General features: G+C 39.0%; 1 protein-coding gene across 4 annotated transcripts; it reads left to right on the top strand.

Annotated features, from left to right (window-relative positions):
* Nucleotides 1–241: 241 nt before the first annotated feature.
* CDKN3 (cyclin dependent kinase inhibitor 3) lies at nucleotides 242–17,774 on the top strand. Of its 4 annotated transcripts, none has more exons than XM_040477178.1 (8): nucleotides 242–359; nucleotides 2,525–2,607; nucleotides 5,498–5,553; nucleotides 6,070–6,114; nucleotides 8,793–9,015; nucleotides 13,116–13,147; nucleotides 15,422–15,525; nucleotides 17,419–17,774. In XM_040477178.1, the coding sequence occupies exons 1-8, from the start codon at nucleotides 351–353 to the stop codon at nucleotides 17,503–17,505; spliced, it is 639 nt and encodes a 212-aa protein (XP_040333112.1). In that variant the 5' UTR covers nucleotides 242–350; the 3' UTR covers nucleotides 17,506–17,774. The 4 variants fall into 4 exon arrangements, with proteins under 4 accessions (XP_040333112.1, XP_040333113.1, XP_040333114.1 ...); XM_040477179.1 differs by having other exon boundaries at nucleotides 8,796–9,015; XM_040477180.1 differs by lacking the exon at nucleotides 6,070–6,114.
* Nucleotides 17,775–19,432: the final 1,658 nt, after the last annotated feature.

Below are 19,432 nucleotides of genomic sequence, written 5' to 3' on the forward strand. Positions count from 1 at the left end.
GCTTTCCAGCATCCTCAAAAGTGTTAGGGGCCGTTCAGAGGCTTTCTCCGGGCCCCGCGCTCCGCCCCCTCCCTCTATGGTGCCCTCCCAGCCAATCAACGTTCTACAGGGCCCTCCTCCCGCGCGTCTTTCAAAAGCCCCCTAGAAACCAATGAGCAGTTAAAGGTACTCGGGGGCGGAGGAAGAAATAGGGAGAGGGTCTGATTGGTTCCTAGAAGTCGCCGCGCCCGCCTCACAGAAGGATGTACCAATGAGCTGAGCGGAGGGGCGGCCTCCGCGCGGGGCGGTCGCTGAGGCGCCGGTGCTGCTAGACCGAGGCGGCAGCCGGTCACGACGTGGGGCGGCCAGCGATGAAGCCGGTGAGTCGGGCCGAGGCTCGGAGAAGCGAAGCCACAGGGAGAGAAGCGGTCCCCGAAGCCAGTTTGCGGGCCCAGGGACAGCCCAGGCCTGGTCCCGGGCCTGACTCGCGCTGTAACCGTCCGAGGTCGGGGAGGTGGCGCTTTCCTAAATTGGGGAGAGCGATGATTGAAAAGGAACAGGGTCGGTGGCGGACGAGGGGAAGGCGGACATTCGTTGTGAACCTGTCGTGCACAGGCTGGGAACTGTCTCCTGCAGAGTCTCCTAAGCCTCAGGAGAGCCCTGCCAGAGAAGGCTGAATCCCGTTTTATGGAGGAAACTGAGGCATGGAGAGCTTAGGTGTCTCCGTGTATCAGTTTGCCTGATGCCCAGCCCCAAGGGATGTCCGGGGCCGCTCCGCGCCCGCTGGAGAGCGGTCCTCACCGCAGACGGGGAAAACCTCACTATAAAAGATTGCCAATCCCCATTTGTGGGTGCTTCACCATCCCCCAGGGCCAACTGGCACTGCGTCCTTTTCTGGGGTTCAGAATCCCTGGGCCAGGGGAAGCAGAAACGTCCAACTCTGTTAGGATTTGTAAGCCTGGCTGGGAAAGCCTGAGTGAATGGGCCACACTCTCTTTCTCTCTCTGAAAATCTGGAATCATCAAAACTGCTTTAAAGAGAAAGGAAAAACAGGCGCAAGGTGCTGTGGCCCCACCTGACTCACATCACCCACCACCAGGGTTTGCAGCCTATTGAATATTTAAAAACCTTTGAGTTGATAATAATAATACAAAGAGATCCAAAGCAACTCAAATCCGTAGCCTAAATGGCTCTGTAATGTGATCTTGTAGTAACAAACAAGACCATTATAGAATATAGCTTCAGAGCTGGAAAGGACATTAGCTACTTACACTTGCTAATCCCCATGGTTCCATGTGGAGAGGCATCAGCTGTCCTTCACTCTTGGCCTCTTTCTCCACTTGTCCCCAGAAGGGACAGAGTGAGGGATCTGATCCCCCAGTTTGAGAGGAGCTGAACACAAGCAGCTGAACCCTTTCGTCCCTTCTCTCTGCAGAGATTACTTTCTAGGGCGCTCTTGGCCACTGGGGAGCCCTGGGTTGTCCATAGCTGCCTATGACTGGGGGAATGAGTCCAATTCTGGAGTGAAGAATTGACAAGCCCACTTAACCACAGCTTTAAAGCCACGTCCTCCCTTTAACACTCAGTAATAAAACTAACCTCTTGATTTCCATTTGCCTCTCCACTGTGTTATCTCTCAGTTGGTTCCAAGTAGGAAGTAAGAAGAAAGGTGTGTTTTTCACTGGTCCTATGAAACAGCTGTCCCTCCTTTAGAAAGCAGGCCTACAGGATTGAGTTCCAACTCTTTAGATCATTGTGCAAAGTCCATCTCAGTGTGTCTAGTCCATGGGTTCACAAAGTAGCAGGTTATCCTACCTGTACACCCCCATCCACCAAACTAGTAGGCTGTTAGGGGGGTTATTGTTTGAGAAATGGAGGAGGCAAACTACCCCAGCTTCATCCTCTCTGCCCTGATGTTTCAGTTCCTGAAAACAAGCTCTTTCCCCTTTTGCCTTTATTGCCTTAACTTCTTCCCTATCTGCCTAAAAACCTCCTGCCCATCCTTTAAGACCCAGCTAATGTATGTCCTCTGAAGCTCTGTCCAGCTCCCTGAGCAGTCACTCCCTTCCCTGCCCTAAAGTGCATAGTTTGTGCGTCCAGGTTAGCACTTACAACTTTCTTCTGTAATCTATGCACATATCTCTCCCTCCAACTATACTGAAGCTATTTATTTCATGGCTCTTTGCATCTCCAGAGCTTGGCAAATAAAGGTGTTCAAGAAATGTTTGTGAATGAATGAATATATCTCCTCACTTTCTAGTTGTGGAAAACTGAGACCCAGAATAAATTCGAGTTGCTTGCCCAAGATTATATGGTAAATGGCAAAGCCAAGACCAGAATCCTTGGATTGTTACCAATCCAACTCTCTTTCCATCAGAGTGCTGTAATTATCAATAGGATGGTAAAATCTATTTATTTTTGCTGACCATTCTCATAGCCCAAATTGAATAAATTGCAAATATGCATTCATTGTGTTAAGCAAGGGTCAGCTTATATGTAAATATTTTTCTTTACAGTTATTTAACATAACTGATTTCTTTTGAAGCCCAGTTCATTGCAAACAAGTGAGTTTGACTCATCAGATGAAGAGCCTATTGAAGATGAACAGACTCCAATTCAGATATCATGGTATGTTAAACTTCTGATCAATGATGAGCTAAATTATTTGATCTGTACATCACAATCCATGTAGATACATAGTCCACATATTAAAAATATTTAGTGGGGTCCCTGGGTGGCTCAGTCATTGAAGTGTCTGACTCTTGATTTCAGCTCAGGTCATGATCTCACAGTTCATGAGATCAAGCCCTGCGTCAGGCTCTGCGCTGACAGCCCAGAGCCTGCTTGGGATTGTCTCTCTCTTTGCCCTTCCCCTGCTCACTCATATGCACATTCTCACTCTCTCTCTCTCTCTCTCTCTCTCAAAATAAATAAAATAAATAAATAAATAGATAATAAATATTTATAAATAAAATAAATAATATTTATTTTATATAAATAAAATAAATATTTAGTGATTTTTTTCTGCTGGTTGTATAATTCTAATCTTTAAGGGATTTTCTAATTCTGCTTTATTTACTATCTATGATATAATAATAAAATAAAAATAAAATAAATATTTATAAATAAAATAAATAAATAAAATAATATTTATTTTATATAAATAAATAAAATAAAAAATATTTAGTGATTTTTTTTCCTGCTGGTTGTATAATTCTAATCTTTAAGGGATTTTCCAATTCTGCTTTATTTACTATCCATGATAGAATAAGGCTTTCCTTTTTGGGGGGCTTAGGGGGAAATTGTTCTTCTGCATTCAGAAAACCATAGTAGAAACAAGTAACTAAGGAGTTGAGATAAAATCAGAATATCTCCCATTTGGTACCAAAACTCATTTATTCTTTTAGGACAAAAGAATAGTATACCAAACATAGGATGAGATATTTAATTGTTTGTCATTTAGTCAAATCCTAGAACTACTTGCCACAGTCATGCATCTACTAGCAGACCCTGCTTAAGATAAAAGCCATATTACCACAGATACTAGAGCAAAAAACAAATGTTTCTATATAGAATCAACTTAAAAAGCTTGGCAGTGACTTCTGGTTACACCAGATTCTCTACAACAATCAATGCTTTTTCTCATCCCTGTAAATGTAATAATCTCTCTTTAAGAAAACACCATTCCCACTCTGAAAAACAGTATGGTTTTCCTCAAAAAATTAAAAACAGAACTACCCTATGACCCAGAAATTGCACCACTAGGTATTTATCCAAAGGATACAGGAGTGCTGATTCGAAGGGGCACGTGCACCCCCATGTTTATAGCAGCATTATCGACTGATAAACGGATAAGGAAAATGTGGTATATATATACAATGGAATATTACTCGGTGATCAAAAAGAATGAAATCTTGCCATTTGCAACAACGTAGATGGACCTAGAGTATATTATGCTAAGCGAAATAAGTCAGGGAGAGACAAACATCATATGATTTTACTCCTATGTGGAATTCAAGAAACAAAAGAGATGAACATAGGGAAAGGGAAGCAAAAATAAGATAAAAACAGAGGGAGACAAACCATATGAGACTCTTAAATACAAAGAACAACCTGAGGGTTGATAGTGGAGTGTCGGGTGGAGGGATGGGCTAAACAGGTGAGGGAGCATTAAGGAGGGCACTTGTTGGGATGAGCACTGGGTGTTATATGCAAGTAATGAATCACTAAATTCTACTCCTGAAACCATTATTACACTATATGTTAACTAACTTGGAGTTTAATTTTTTTTTTAAGTTTCTAAAAAATTTTTAAAAAGAAAATACCATTCCCAACTATAGGAAGAGAAAAGAGGGTGTTATCCCTAAAGTTCCTTTTATTCCACCATCAAATAGCAATTATCTTTCATTTCCCTCCTTACCCCCCTTTCAAACTCAAAACCTCATCTAATTTTCAGAGTCACATGGTATTTATATGATGACCTCTGTTTTCCTCTAAACTCATCTTCTGTCTTGTAGACAAGGTTAGCCTCTACCCACTTTGTCCCTGAGTACTGTAAACTGGGAATATGATTTCTTGAAATTGTTTTATTTTAACCAAAATCTATTACAACATGGGGTGCCTGGGTGGCTCAGTCAGTTAAGCATCCGACTCTTGATTTTGGCTCAGGTCATGATCTCACAGTTCATGAGTTCGAGCCCTGCATCTGTCCTGTCAGCACAGAGCCTGCTTGGGATTCTCCCTCTCTACCTCTCTCTCTGCTCCTCCTCTGCTTGTACTCTCTTTCCCTCTCAAAATAAATAAATAAACTTTAAAAATATTTTTTTAAAAGAGGAAGGCTACAAAGAAATCTTAAAATAGTAATATACAATGAATGCTGGGGATGAAATCGTCAGAAGGTAATTTTCTAGCTTATTCCCCAAGGTTACTAATACAAAGTATCTCAGATATCATACCACAGGGTAACTTAAAACCTTAATGCTTTATACTACCTGTAGGCAATCTAGGCATTATTATCTTTAAGGTAAGTTTAAGTTAACTTGCCACTTTTAAGACTTAAATTGTGACAAAGTAAATGATAAGTCCCTGTTTTAAAACTACCAGCCTCTTTGGGCCTTTTTGTGAACAACACATTGATGTTTGCATATGCATTTTTGTTTTATGACTATGGTCAAACTTTAAAACACCCTTGTTCAGTGCCAAGCACACATGTGTTAAACTGAACTTCCATTTACAACTTTTTAAAAAACTGAGGGGCGCCTGGGTGGCGCAGTCGGTTAAGCGTCCGACTTCAGCCAGGTCACGATCTCGTGGTCCGTGAGTTCGAGCCCCGCATCGGGCTCTGGGCTGATGGCTCAGAGCCTGGAGCCTGTTTCCGATTCTGTGTCTCCCTCTCTCTCTCTGCCCCTCCCCCGTTCATGCTCTGTCTCTCTCTGTCCCAAAAATAAATAAACGTTGAAAAAAAAAAATAAAAAATAAAAATAAATAAAAAACTGAATTAAAGTTTTATTCTTTTCAGGCTACCCCTGTCACGAGTGAATTGTTCTCAGTTTCTTGGTTTGTGTGCTCTTCCAGGTAGGTTTACAGTTGGCTTCCTATTGAGATACTTCAGATAATTTTTTGTCAGCTAACACATCATACTCTGTACTGAGCAGTAAGAGAACTTCATAGATCAGCAGCCTGGGGAAGTCACTTTTGGAAGCCCTCCTGTGGGCTATAGCTAAAAGAACACAGATCACTCTTCAACCCTTCCAGACCCACATTCATGGTTCTATATTTCTGACTCACCTACCTTAATAAAACGTAAACACTGGGGTACAGGTGAGGCTGAGGGCAACAAGCAGGTACTTGTTATAGAAAGGACACAGAGCAAAGAATCTTTGGATGAGGAGTTCCTTCAGCTGGGATCTCTGAATCCCTGCAATTATATCACTAAGAATATAAGAAATCGAAATCCATATTCAAAATGAAATCGCAACATATAAATGATCATATGGTATGACGTTCTAAAGTAGCTGTGTTTGTGTTTAAGTATATTTCTTATATATGATTAAAAACTGACTTTTTCACTTGCCTTATTACTGCTTATAGGTTGTAAATTTAAAAATGTTAGAAGAAATATCCAAAAAGATACAGGTAGGTGTAACATGAAACAACCATATTAATAGTTTTTTTCTGAATAACACTGAAAATAATCTCTTTGTCAAAAAGAACAAACGTTAGTCTCTGTTTGGTATACCACATAAATGTTTGATATTTCATAGTTTTAAACTATAGATTTATTCTAACATGAGAAGAGGTATTTGCAAAGGGCACAGAGAACTAACTCATTTACTAAACATAGCATTGCTTTTCACCGATTGTTGTAGTTACACATAGAAATTGCATTTGAGTTTAAAATGTATACATTAGAGGGAGGAAGGTATGTAAACAGAAAACTGACATTTCACTGCCAAGATCTTTGAACACACTATCCTTTGCAGACTTGATTGTTGTGATAGCAGAAATTAAGCCTGAACTGGGAACCCAGAGGTAGTAGTGAAATTGTCCATCCCGGTCAGAATTTAGAGATCCAGCGTCTAGGTGAGAAAGATGGAGTAGGGCCAATCTTCACAGGCCCAAAGATGTTCATACCACTATAGCCTCAAGTCTAATAATCCCACAAATATTCTGACAATCCACCCCAATTTGGAGTTTACATATTCCATGGTACTAAAAAACTTGGATTTTCAAAATATTTTATCCTGCTTGGCCTGGAATAGCTCAAGGCTAATAGTCCTACCAATGTCCTTATAATACAACAAAATAAATATAGAGATAAATATAATATATAAATGATATATATAAATATATAAGATAAATATGTCATATATCTTGATTCTGACCAGTAAAAATTTGTTGGATCTTACATTTTTTTTCCCAGTTGTTTTGGAGTATCAATTTATTAATGTACCTTCTCTAATTTATTCCTTACCTACCAAAAAGGACTGGAGGCTAGTAGATTAGTTGACTCTTGCAGTATTTGTAAAGATTCTCTGATTTAGAGGTACCTGCCATGGTAGAAACTTTTCATTTGGAGACCATTTAAGTCATAAGCAAAATATAATGAAAATCACTAGTTCAAGAACCAGTCTTGCACATTTTGGAAAGCCCTGTTCCCTTCCAATATTTTGGAATTTGGGATTTCCAATAGCTTACCAAACCTTTTGTCTTCCATTGAGATCTTGAATGCAATCCAATCCAATGTATAAGAGATGACAATCTGATGATAGGAGAAACCTAGACTCTCCCTGCACCAGCTCCTGTGGCTCCTCCTCAGAGTCCTTTCTAGGAAAGCTTGAAAACCACTGTATAATAGCAATTATGTGTGCGAGAGGCAGATAGAAGATTACCTACTCTTGAAAATGGTGAAGTATGCTAACTACAGGTTTAATCCTTTTAGAAGTACAAAAAAAAATAATAGTATTACCTAAAGCAGCACTGTCCACTGGAAATATAATGGGTGCCACAAATAGAAGCCATGTATGTAACTTTACATTTTTAAGTTGCCACAGTAAAAAATTAAAAACAGATGAAATTAACTTGATAATATATTTTATTTAACCTAACATAGCCTAAATAGTACATTGTCAATGGCTTTAAGTATAAAAGAAATTATTAATGAGATATGGGGGTTTTTTTAATTTTTTTTTTAATGTTCATTTATTTTTGAGACAGAGAGAGACAGAGCATGAACGGGGGAGGGTCAGAGAGAGAGGGAGACACAGAATCGGAAACAGGCTCCAGGCTCTGAGCAGTCAGCACAGAGCCTGACGCGGGGCTCGAACTCACGGACAGCAAGATCATGACCTGAGCCGAAGTCAGACACTTAACCGACTGAGCCACCCAGGCGCCCCAGATATGGGTTTTTTGTACTTAACCTCTGAAATCAGATCTATATTTTACACTTAAAATACATCTCAATTTGCACTAGCCACATTTCAGGTACAAATCTGGAGGTTCATGATGAAAGGCACTTTGTGCTTAGTTAAATGGCCCAGGATTTGGGAGGCAGGGGGAGAGAGGAGACTGAGATCATCCAGAATTAGTTATTCATTTTGAACCTAATGGTCTATAATAAATATTGCCATAAGGACATTCCAGTGTATAGAATGGCCTATAGTACAATTGCTTGGTTCATATTCATAATAGTGAAAATTAGCTAAGTTGCATAATTCTAACACAGTTAACGTTTTATTTCTGGAGACCTAGTTCACAAAATTAGATGCATGATGGGGTGGCACAGTATAAACATAAAGGAGAACATGAGCTCAGGCACCATGGGCATGCTGGAGATTTACATACAAGGCGTAGGGTCAAACAAAACAGCAGTTATGAAAGTAACAAACATGAATTTTGTGAGAAAAAATCAGGGGGAAAAATGTGCTGTCAGTTCTTCACAAGAGTTTATCTTGAAATATTAGATGTTTCAAAATTTACTTTAAAGCAGTATTGAAAAGATCTTTTTTCAAGAACAGCAATATAATTGACTCATCTTAAATTCAGTAAAAAGCATTTTGAATTATTAAGTCAGGTTTAATTTTAAGCACCTTTTGGTTCAGGCATTTCTAATTCCTATTTTGTGCTTAGTGACTTGATTTTTACCCTACTTTGAAGACAGATTAATATTGTTTTAGATTATCAATAAGTATTTCAAATGTATAGATGATCATGTTAGTTTGGCTTAAGAAATTTAACACCACATTCTCTGTCTTGACTGTATTTAAATTTGTAATATTTTGTACATGTGTATCCGTCTCTTGGTCTATTGGCAGAAGAACTAAAGAGCTATGGTATACAAGACATATTTGTTTTCTGCACCAGAGGGGAACTGTCAAAATACAGAGTCCCAAACCTTTTGGACCTCTACCATCAGTATGGAATTATCGCTCATCATCATCCAATCCCAGATGGAGGGACTCCTAACATAGCCAGCTGCTGTGAAATAATGGAGGAGCTCGCAATCTGCCTTAAGAATAACCGGAAAACCTTAATACAGTACGTTTTTCTTTTCTCTGTTTGTTACATGAGAAATGTCCCAGTCAGAATGATTTTTCCAATTGTTGCATCCTTACTCACTTATTACTTACCTTATAGTTTGGTGCAAGGATTAAAAGCACCTGACCCTTGGTTTCGGCTCAGGTCAGAACCTCACAGCCATGAGATTGATCCCTGCGTTGGGCTGCATCAGGCTCCATGCTGTCAGCTCAAAGCCTGCTTGGGATTCTCTCTCTGTCTCTCTCTCTCTCTCTCTCTCTCTTTCTCAATCCCCCCTCTCAAAATAAATAAATAAACTTTAAGGAAAAAAAGATAAGATATGAAATTTCTAGTACAATGTCTGCTACAGAGCAAGCACTCAGATATTTACCTGCTTTGGATTCTGTGTCTCCCTGTCTCTCTGCCCCGTTCTCACTTGTGCTCTGTCTCTATCTCTCAAAAATAAATAAATGTTAAAAAAAAATTTTCTGGGGCGCCTGGGTGGCTCAGTTGGTTGGGTGTCCGACATCGGCTCAGGTCATGATCTCACAGTTTGTGAGTTCAAGCCCCATGTCAGGCTCTGTGCTGACAGCTCGGAGCCTGGAGCCTGCTTCGGATTCTGTCTCCTTCTCTCTCTGCCCCTTGCCAACTTGTGCTCTGTCTCTCTATGTCTCTAAAAAAATAAAGAAATGTAAAAAAAAATTTTTCTAATTAGCAAAGAAATCATTCATAAGCAATGAGCAGTCTTAAAAATATGACTGGAAAATTACATTTGATGATATGAATTTCTCACCAAAATGAAGGAGGGACTCCCATTGCTTGTCAATGGCTATGCAAAGCTGCTGGTATGGAAGTTTAAAACAAAATAAAATGTGTTAAGGGAGAAAAAAGGAGAGAAAAAAAAGCACGGAGAAAGGAAAAAGGGAGTGACAATCAGCAACGGACAGTAGCAATACAAAGATTAGAAGTGGTACTATGGATAATAATAGTAGATGCCCTGCCAGCAGTGAGACCCATAACAGTAGAGGGCCGGCCATAGGCAACAAACTAGTCCTTCTCTGTGCTTCTTGTACTTTCTGTATACTAATAAACTGCTTAGTCCTTTCTGGAACAAGATAGAGTATTAAACAGTTTGATACCTCAAAAGCCCTAAAGTCACTGCTTTGAGCTAGAAAGTATGCAGACTATACCAAATAACCAGAGCGCCGGGCTCAGGGCAGCAAGGGAAAGGCAAAGCCCAGCTACCTTCTCTCCTTCAATCTAGAGCTCCGGGGCCTCATGTCAACAGTTTCCCTTTGAAGGCAAACCAGCTAGTACAAGGGTCTTTGGGGACACAAACCATATGTGGCTGAACTAAACTCTAATGTACAGAGAACTATAGCCAGGAGAGTAAGGAATAAAGAGAAACCATCCCGCATTCTACAGTTTCCAACCTTTCTCTAGAGAAAAGCATAATCTGTAATTGTAAGCAATTACTAATTGCTTTACTAATTATAAAAGCAAAACTTTAGACTAAAGTTGACTCTCCTAAATTTTCTAGTAACACTAAGTTAAATAGCATTAGATGATTAGCTGTGGCTGGTGAAAAATATTTTCCAATTTTTGGACCTATTTTTTTAAAATTTTTTTTAATGTTTAATGTTTTTTTAAATGTTTTTGAGAGAGAGAGAGAGACAGAGTGCAAGTGGGGAAGGGGCAGAGAGAGAGGGAAACAGAATCTGAAGCAAGCTCTTCAGATGCAGGCTCTTCTGTGCTGAGCTGTTAGCACAGAGCCTGACATGGGGCTCGAACTCACCAACAGCAAGATCATGACCTGAGCTGAAGTTAGATGCTTAACCAACTGAACCACCCAGACACTCCTGAGCCCATTTTTCAAATCAGTCCTGAGATTTTTTTTTTTTTTAATAAATCCTTGGAAGCAGCCTCTACTGAAGAGTTTCCAGAGATCAAACTAGCTCAGATAGTGAAATTTAACAAATACTACTCGAGCAAGTTCTAGCACACCAAATGCTGTCTGCTGTTTGAACAGAATACAAACAGGATGGAAAGATGGTTGGGTAGCCCCTGCATATGTTGAATGCTTCTGGTTCCCATAAAATAAAGCATCTGATGACTGGAAATTTTCATTGTCCTAGAGATTTCAAAGGTGTCCTATAGTGACTAATGTTTAGATAAAGACAATTTTCTATCCATTCTGCTATCTTTGAGTGCCCACATTGCTAGATGGCTCTAGAGTTTATCTCTCAGAAACTAGGTCTGGTAAATTGTTTTCCACTGTCTTGCTGCCTGCCAATACTGTCTCACTGATTCTCCCTGTGCATTTCTGTTGCTTTATAAAATCAGGGGATGCTACTTGCCTACTGTACTGTGCTGTTTCTAAAAAAAAAAAAAAAAAAGTACTACAAAACAGGTAGCTTAGAAAAGAAACTTATTCTCCCCCAGTTCTGAAGCTACAAGTCCAAAATCAAGGTGTCAACAGGACCATATTCCCTCTGAGACTTTGACAGAATCCTTCCTTGCCTCTTCCTAGCTTCTAGTGGTGGCCGTCACTCCTTGGTGTCCTTGGGCTCACAGCCATTATCACTCCAATCTCAGCCTCTGTCGTCACATGATTCTGCACTGCTGTGTCTTCTCAGGGTACTTCCTCCTATAAGGACACCAGTCATGTTGGATGACCCAGTTGGGTTAGGGCCCAGTGACCTCATCTTAACTTGATTACATCTGCAGAGACCCTATTTCCAGATAAGGCCACATTCACAGTACCAGGGATTAGGACTTCAACATAGCTTTATGGGGATACAATTCAACCCATAACATCCACTGTGCACCAAACACTAAGAATACAAAACACACACTGTGAGGCACAGTCCCCACCCTCAAGGAGCCCCTGCTAACAACACTACATGTAAGTGCAGTAAGATTCACACAAGGTATGCACAAGGCAGCAAAAATGACAGTGATGGTTTCTGTGGGGGCACAAGGGCAGTTCAGAGCTGGACTTGAAGGATAAGCAGGAATCAGAGGAGGAAAGATAAAGGTAGCAATGGGTAGAAAGCAGTATTCATCTTGCAGAAAACCACTGAAGTGTTCTACCTCTCTCCACCTGTCTATGGTAGATCCTTATATCTGGCATATTTGTGGAAAGCAAGTTCATGAATACATAGGAGTCAGTATCTGTTTGCTCCTCTATCTCACATCCTATCCCAAGACCTGTATCTCCAGCTTCATCTTTAGTACACCACAGTAATTTATGTTCCTGATAAGTCAGCAGCACCAAATTAGGTTCAGTATACCCTCTAAGAAAGTCAGGAATTGTACAATACATTTTTTTTTTAGCATCTTTGAAAGTAGTTAGAATGAATGGTTTTATTGCTTTGAGGTTAATCATGATTTTTTTCTGGAAAATCCAGTTATACAGACTGCTGATTTCTTCACAAGGCTAGACAATAGCAGCTAACATTCATTTACTTCTTACTCTGTGCCAAGCTCTGTTGTAAGCCCTTTACAAATGTTAGTTATGTCATTCAGTCCTATGATACAGATTCTGTGGCTGTCACTATCTGATACATGAAAAGGCTGAGACCCAGAGAGGTTAAATAACTTCCTTAGGTTCACACATGTAATAATGACAGATTGACCATTCAGCCCCAGACAGTAGGGCTCTAGAAACCATGCTTTAAATCTCTATAACATGCCACCTCTGTATTCCTTTTAGATAAATAAGGAGTTGTTGTGTCATATGGACTTGTCCCATAACCACTAAGGTTTTGTTTAGACAGAGGAAATAAACTGGCAGTTGGTAAAAATAGTCTGATTTCTATCTGTTTAGTAACATGTTCCACTTCTCTGATGTGGATACTGGTGTTTAAAAAGATCAATAAAAAGGGCCTGCCTGCATTGATCCTTAGAGGTATTCAGAGAATACCTCCCAACAAATAAACAAGCACACTTTACTCTTTATTAATGTAAAAATATTTACTAACCTCTGTGTGCCAGGCACTGTGCTAGCAGGCACTATTAAATTTAGAAACAGAAGGCAAATTTAGAAGGAGCAAGTCTTTAGTTCTAATTGGCGGGGTGAAATGAAAATGTCTAATATTCAAATTGTGCTTCCCTTTCAGCTGTTATGGAGGACTTGGAAGATCTTGTCTTGGTAAGAAATTTATTTTCATTATTCAGTAATTTTTTTAAATCCTCAAAGTAGACAAAAATATCCTGTTTCTGGGTCATGTGCTCAGTTTGTATTAAAATGAGACAAAACACAATATAAATCTGCTAAGACCTAAAGATTTATTTAAAGGGGCGCCTGGGTGGCTCAGTCAGTTGAGCATCCGACTTCGGCTCAGGTCATGATCTCACGGTTTGTGAGTTTGAGCCCTGCGTCAGGCTCACTGCCTGTCAGCACAGAGCCTACTTAGGATCTTCTGTCCCCCTCTTTCTCAACCCCCCCCCCAGACTCTCACATGCTCTCATAAATAAATAAATGAATGAATGAATTTCAAGGCCCTTAATTCGGTATTCTCTAGAAAGCTAGGGTGGGAATGGGAAGTCTTTTCAACATTATTTTGAAGGATTCTGCAAAACATACTGTGCAAGTCTTAGCACCTACATTCTTGTGTTTTGTTTTCTAATGCAGATGTTAGGATACTGACAGTAAATTCTAAATTATATCCATGGGTAACATAAGTATGAAAACCAAAGTTAATTACTTCATGTAATTACTGTTCACTTTTTTTTTTGTAACGTTTATTTATTTTTGAGACAGAGACAGAGCATGAACGGGGGAGAGTCAGAGAGAGAGGGAGACACAGAATCTGAAACAGGCTCCAGGCTCTGAGCTGTCAGCACAGAGCCCGACGCGGGGCTCAAACTCATGGACCGCGAGATCATGACCTGAGCTGAAGTCGGCCGCTTAACTGACTGAGCCACCCAGGCGCCCCTACTGTTCACTTTTTAATAAATGTGTTAGAAGGGGTGACTGAGGTGAAGCGTCCAACTCTTGGTTTCTGCTCAGGTCACGATATCACGGTTCATGGGTTTGCGCCCCGCATCAGGCTCTGCACTGACAGTGTCAGGCCTCCTTGGGATTCTCTCTCTGCTGGTCTCTCTGCTCCTCCCTGGCTCTCTTGCTCTCTCAAAATAAATAAATTTTTTAAAAATAAAATAAAAGTATTAGAAAACAAAGTTAATGAAATGCCATACTAGAGTTAACAGTTATTCCTTTTAATGTTGGAAAGTATCAAAATTAAAAGCTTTTGTGCTTCTAAGAACATTATCAAAATGAAAAGATAACCAGAGAATGGGAAAAAAATATTTGCAAACCATATATCTGACAAGTGACTTACCTAAAAAGAATTCTTACAACTCAATAATAAAAAGACAGCCCAATTTAAAGGATGGACAAAGGATCTGAATAGATATTTCTTCAAACAAAATACACAAATGACCATAAGGACATGAAAAGATGCCTACCATCATTAGTCATCTAGGAAATGCAAATCAAAACCACAATGAGATACCACTTAATACCCATTAGGATGGCTATTACCCGAAAAGTAGAAAACATGCACTGGGATTTGGGGAAATTGGAACATTCATATACTGCTGGAGACAGAGTAAAATGGTGCAGCTGCTTTGGAAAATAGTCTGGCAGTACTTCCTCAAACACTTAAACATACAGTCGCCCTTTACCCAGCAATTTCACGAGGTATATGCCCAAAAGAAATGAAAACATGTCTACACAAAAACTTGGACACGAACATTTATAGCACCATTATTAATAATAGCCAAAAACTGGAACCAGCCTAAATGCCCATCAAGTGACTGTGGGTAAACAAAGTGTGTATCTGTACAATGGAATATTATTCATCCCTAAGAAGGAATGAAGCAGTTACAAGCCTCAATATGTGTGAGTCCTGAGCACGTTATGCTAAGTGAAAGAAGCCCATCACAAAAGGCCACATATGGTTGCATTTATATGAAATGTTTAGGCAAATCCACAGACAGAAAGTAGATTAGTGGTTGCTCAGGGGAGGGGTGATGGGGGACCAGGGAGGATGACAATGGAAGACAGGGTTTCTTTTTGAGGGGATGAAAATGTTCGAAAATTGTGCTGATGGGTGCACATATCTGTGAATACACTAAAATCCACTGAATCGTACCCTTTAAATGAATGAAACATATGGTCGATTAAATGTAATTCAATAAAGCTGTTAAAAAGAACGAAGCCAGTGTTAAACTTCAATTCAACCGCATTTAAAATCATAATTTAACTGTCAAAAAACACATACTAAAAGACCTCAGTCATTTAATTCGTTTGGAACAATTACACCAAACTCCATCTTCTGCACCAGCTGAAGTCTAATTAAATATACAGTGCTCTACCCGATCATTAATAATACACTATTTTCCTAACATGTTCTGTTAGTAGCCGCTTGTCTCCTACTATACCTGTCTGACACAGTTTCACCAGAGCAAGCCATAGACAGCCTGAGAGACCTAAGAGGATCTGGGGCAATACAGACTATAAAGGTAAGGAGGTTGACTGTTCTGTGTGGTTGTGGTTTAGGGGCAGTTATAGACACAGTGTCCTGTATCATCAAAAGGGCACTGAAAACCCACTGCATTCTATTATTCAGATATCACCTGTTCAACATTTATGTTTAAATATAACCTGGATGTCTGAAAAAGTTCACAGTGTTTCAAACAAAATGATGAAAAATCTGAACTTGCCAGTTTACTCTCGCAGGATCTACTACTGTTCAGTTTTTACCCATTTAGTTCTCAGAATGAATCCTCTCATCTGGAAAAATGAGGGGATTACCATAAACTTGGTAGTTTCTTAGCCTAAAAGATCTAGTGAAGATCCTCTCACCAAAATATTTAATAAACATAGATGAGAGGCACCTGGGTGGCTCAGTCAGTTAAGCGTCTGACTTCGGATCAGGTCCCTCATCTGATGGTTCGTGGGTTCGAGCCCCACATTGGGCTCTGTGCGGACAGCTCACAGCCTGGAGCCTGCTTCGGATTCTGTCTCCCTCTCTCTCTGCCCCTCCCCTGCTTGTGCTCTGTCTCTCTCAAAAATAAATAAAAAACATATAAAAAAATTTTTTTAAAGTAGATGAATGACTAGAATACAAAAAATGCAAAGCAATACTAATTATCCTTTGCTGTGGATAACTAAAGTGACATCTTCCACATTTACTTTCCCCTCAACAGCCATAAAATCTCTGCAGTAGCAATGCCCCAAGGATATTATTATGTATTAATGTTCCTGAAAGATTCTGCAGATTTCACTTTATTTCTAGATATGTAAAGCTAATTTGCCTTCCTTTCCCAAGTGCCTTGTGTCAGCATTAATCGACTAAACCAGAGGATCAGGCACTCTTAAAGAGGCCTGGCCTTTAGTGGCTTCCTGGCCTTGAGTCCATCTTCCCAGGAGCAGGGGTCTACCCAAGTGTCATGGATATGAATTATTATAGTAACTAACAAAGTCACCAAGCAGCATAATTCTCAGGACTTAAAGAAGGTTGTTCAAAATAATCCATACAGGATGCACTTCACTGTACAGGTTCTAAAAACAGAATTCACCTTCTTATCTGTTAAATGATTCTTCAAATTCAACATGTTCTCAAGTCTCTCAAAACAAAATGGTCAAACATTTGCATATGTGTTTTACACCTTTAATCTTGGAGTGAATTAAGCCCACATTATATAGGCTGTCCAGTTGATCACCTCAGCATTCTGTGGCCAACAGGCTTTCCCATCTCTGTGCTGATGTGCTGAGCAATGTGCAATTTCAACTTCCCAATAATGAGAAGAAATGAGATGATTGGAAGAATAAGAACATCCTCTGGGAAACTATTAAAACTCCAAATAAATTATTTAAAGTTTTTTTAATTTTGCTTATCTGTTAAGATTAGTCATTTTTTTAAAAAAAATATTGACTACTCTGAACATTGTTGCAAATGGGTTATATCACAAGCAGCAGAATCTAGGGCTTCTATAAATGAAGAAATAGATTTTCTTGAATCTACCACTGTTAACTATTACAGAAAGTACCCTCTCCTCCCTACTTAACCCCCAGAGGAAAATACATTAGCAAAAAGAATGCCTTCGTGTACTATTTTTAATTTTAATTTGCTCCTGCCAGTAAAAGGAGAAAGGATTTTACAGATTTATAAAACATTCTTATGTATTACACATTGCCTTCTGATTTTGAGAGACTTTTCAAGTAAGTTTTTTCACACCATATGCAGCTTTATCAAAAGGTAAAACTTCTCCATAATGCAAACGCTTCCTTACCCAAAAGGATGTAGAATTGTTCTTAGCAATTATTTTTTGATTCCTAATGCCAACTAGGATTGTACTACTCTGCTAACTAGTTTTCTACAATGTATTTCAATATATCTTTACTTTTTTCAGCAATATAATTATCTTCATGAATTTCGGGACAAACTAGCCGCACATCTATCATCAAGAGATTCATTATCAAGATCTGTATCTAGATAAAAAAGAGTTTCAAATAACATATATATGACCATGTCTGAAATTTAAGAGCTATTTAACATAATTTGTATTGAAACAAAATTTACTAGTGTTATCAACTTGAATGTAAATGTGTACGTGCAAATATTCCTAAAGCTTTTATTGACAAATTTCAGTTGTATCTCTTATCTCTTCTAGAAGATCGAAAAACTGCTATATAATGTTTGAAATGTACTGTCTCCTCTGGTATGTTTTACTTAGAAATAATGCTGAAGTGAGCATATGGAAAAATGTTTCACTACCTATTTTTATTATTTACCACACTTTTTATGATTTTTATGATTTATAACTCATAAATCATTTTATGATTTGTAACTACCAGGTGGAATGCGACATAGTAATAAATATAAAAATGGGTATGAGACAAACTAAAATCAAGTAACTTTCACCCTCTGTTCCTCCCACTTTTCCTCCCATGGCTTTTCCTCCTTCATAGACATACACGAGTGAGAAGGATCCTATGAATCTTCTGGACACCTCCCTCCCATGCTGGATCATCCCCAATAGGTGTTTATCCAGCATTTGCTGGAACATTTTCAGATATGAGGAATTCCTTGGTTCAGACAGGTGCTCTCTTTTTAGACCACTCATTTTTTACCCTAGGGACTACACAGAATGAATTAAATCCCTCTTTCACAGTTCTGTTAGAAAGCACTTATCTACAGATTAACAGTCTCCAATTCCCTCCCTCACCTCACCCTATGCTACTGAATATGTCTTTTTGTCCTTAAATGTAATGTTGAACAGTTGTTTGCACTGCAGACAAGGACATTTTCATAGATAGTGGTGGCTTTGGTATCACCTGCAATAGTCCCTTGGCTGTGACTGGCACCTCCCCACGAGACAAAGTAAATTTCACATCAAAACTTTTGGAATAATCATCTAATTGCCAAAAGTTTTCTTCTGTTTCAAACTTCTCTTGCTGCTTTAATTTCATTGGGGAATACTTCAGAACAATTACTAGTGCTGTTTGGGAACTTCAGACCAGACAGCCAGTATGTTCTAGGATATAAAATCAGTATTCTAATATTTTTATGTCTACACTGATTTCAGAACTTAAGATTTTCTAAGTATACTAAGGAAGATGGGAGAACCACACATATCCTACCACACATATCCAGTATGTGAATGTTTAAACTGTGGGGGTTTCTAATCTAATAATGTCAAAAGTTATAGGTGGAAAAAAAATTTTTTCAAGTAAGTACAGGCTGCAATAATAGGTTGACCTTCCTCATGATTTCAGTATTACAACCAAAAACAATTTAAAAATCACAATACTTATTAAACTTTAGGAAATCACTGAAATTGATACTAGCAAATCTTATATATTGCTTCTCCTCAATATGGATATAAAGCTTATTCATGAACACTTAAGAAAGTGGAAGAAAAAGGTTGGCATGGATTAATCAAATCCTTTAATAATCAAATGAATTTCCCAAGTGCATGCTTCTCTCATTTTTACTGCAAATGCCAGTTAAGCCTTCCATGTTTAAAATGCTTAACTACTTTAATACTAAGTATTAAGGGAAAACATCAGTTATTCCATAACAGAATCATGGAATGGGGCACTACTCAAAAGAATATAATTTCACATAGTTGGAAAAGTATTTTCTCTACCTAACCTGTGGAACAGCCCTCAAACCAATGGGGCAGAGAGACTACAGTCCTGGTCACACACAAGCCAGAGTTAGCTGCTGAAATTGAATTAACACAGAGACTCAGCCATTAACCATAAACTACACAAGGCCACATTTGAGATGGTTTTTATTTAATATACAAAAGCAAAATAAATGAAGCTCTAAGGTAGGACTACTTAAGGGCATTTTCTTTGGACAGCGATACAGCACCGATCAGGCTAACTTAGATTTTAACAAACCATGAGCACAGATGG

This window comes from Herpailurus yagouaroundi, unplaced genomic scaffold, assembly GCF_014898765.1.
Source record: "Herpailurus yagouaroundi ecotype Mexico unplaced genomic scaffold, PumYag 141, whole genome shotgun sequence".
NCBI lineage: Eukaryota > Metazoa > Chordata > Mammalia > Carnivora > Felidae > Herpailurus > Herpailurus yagouaroundi.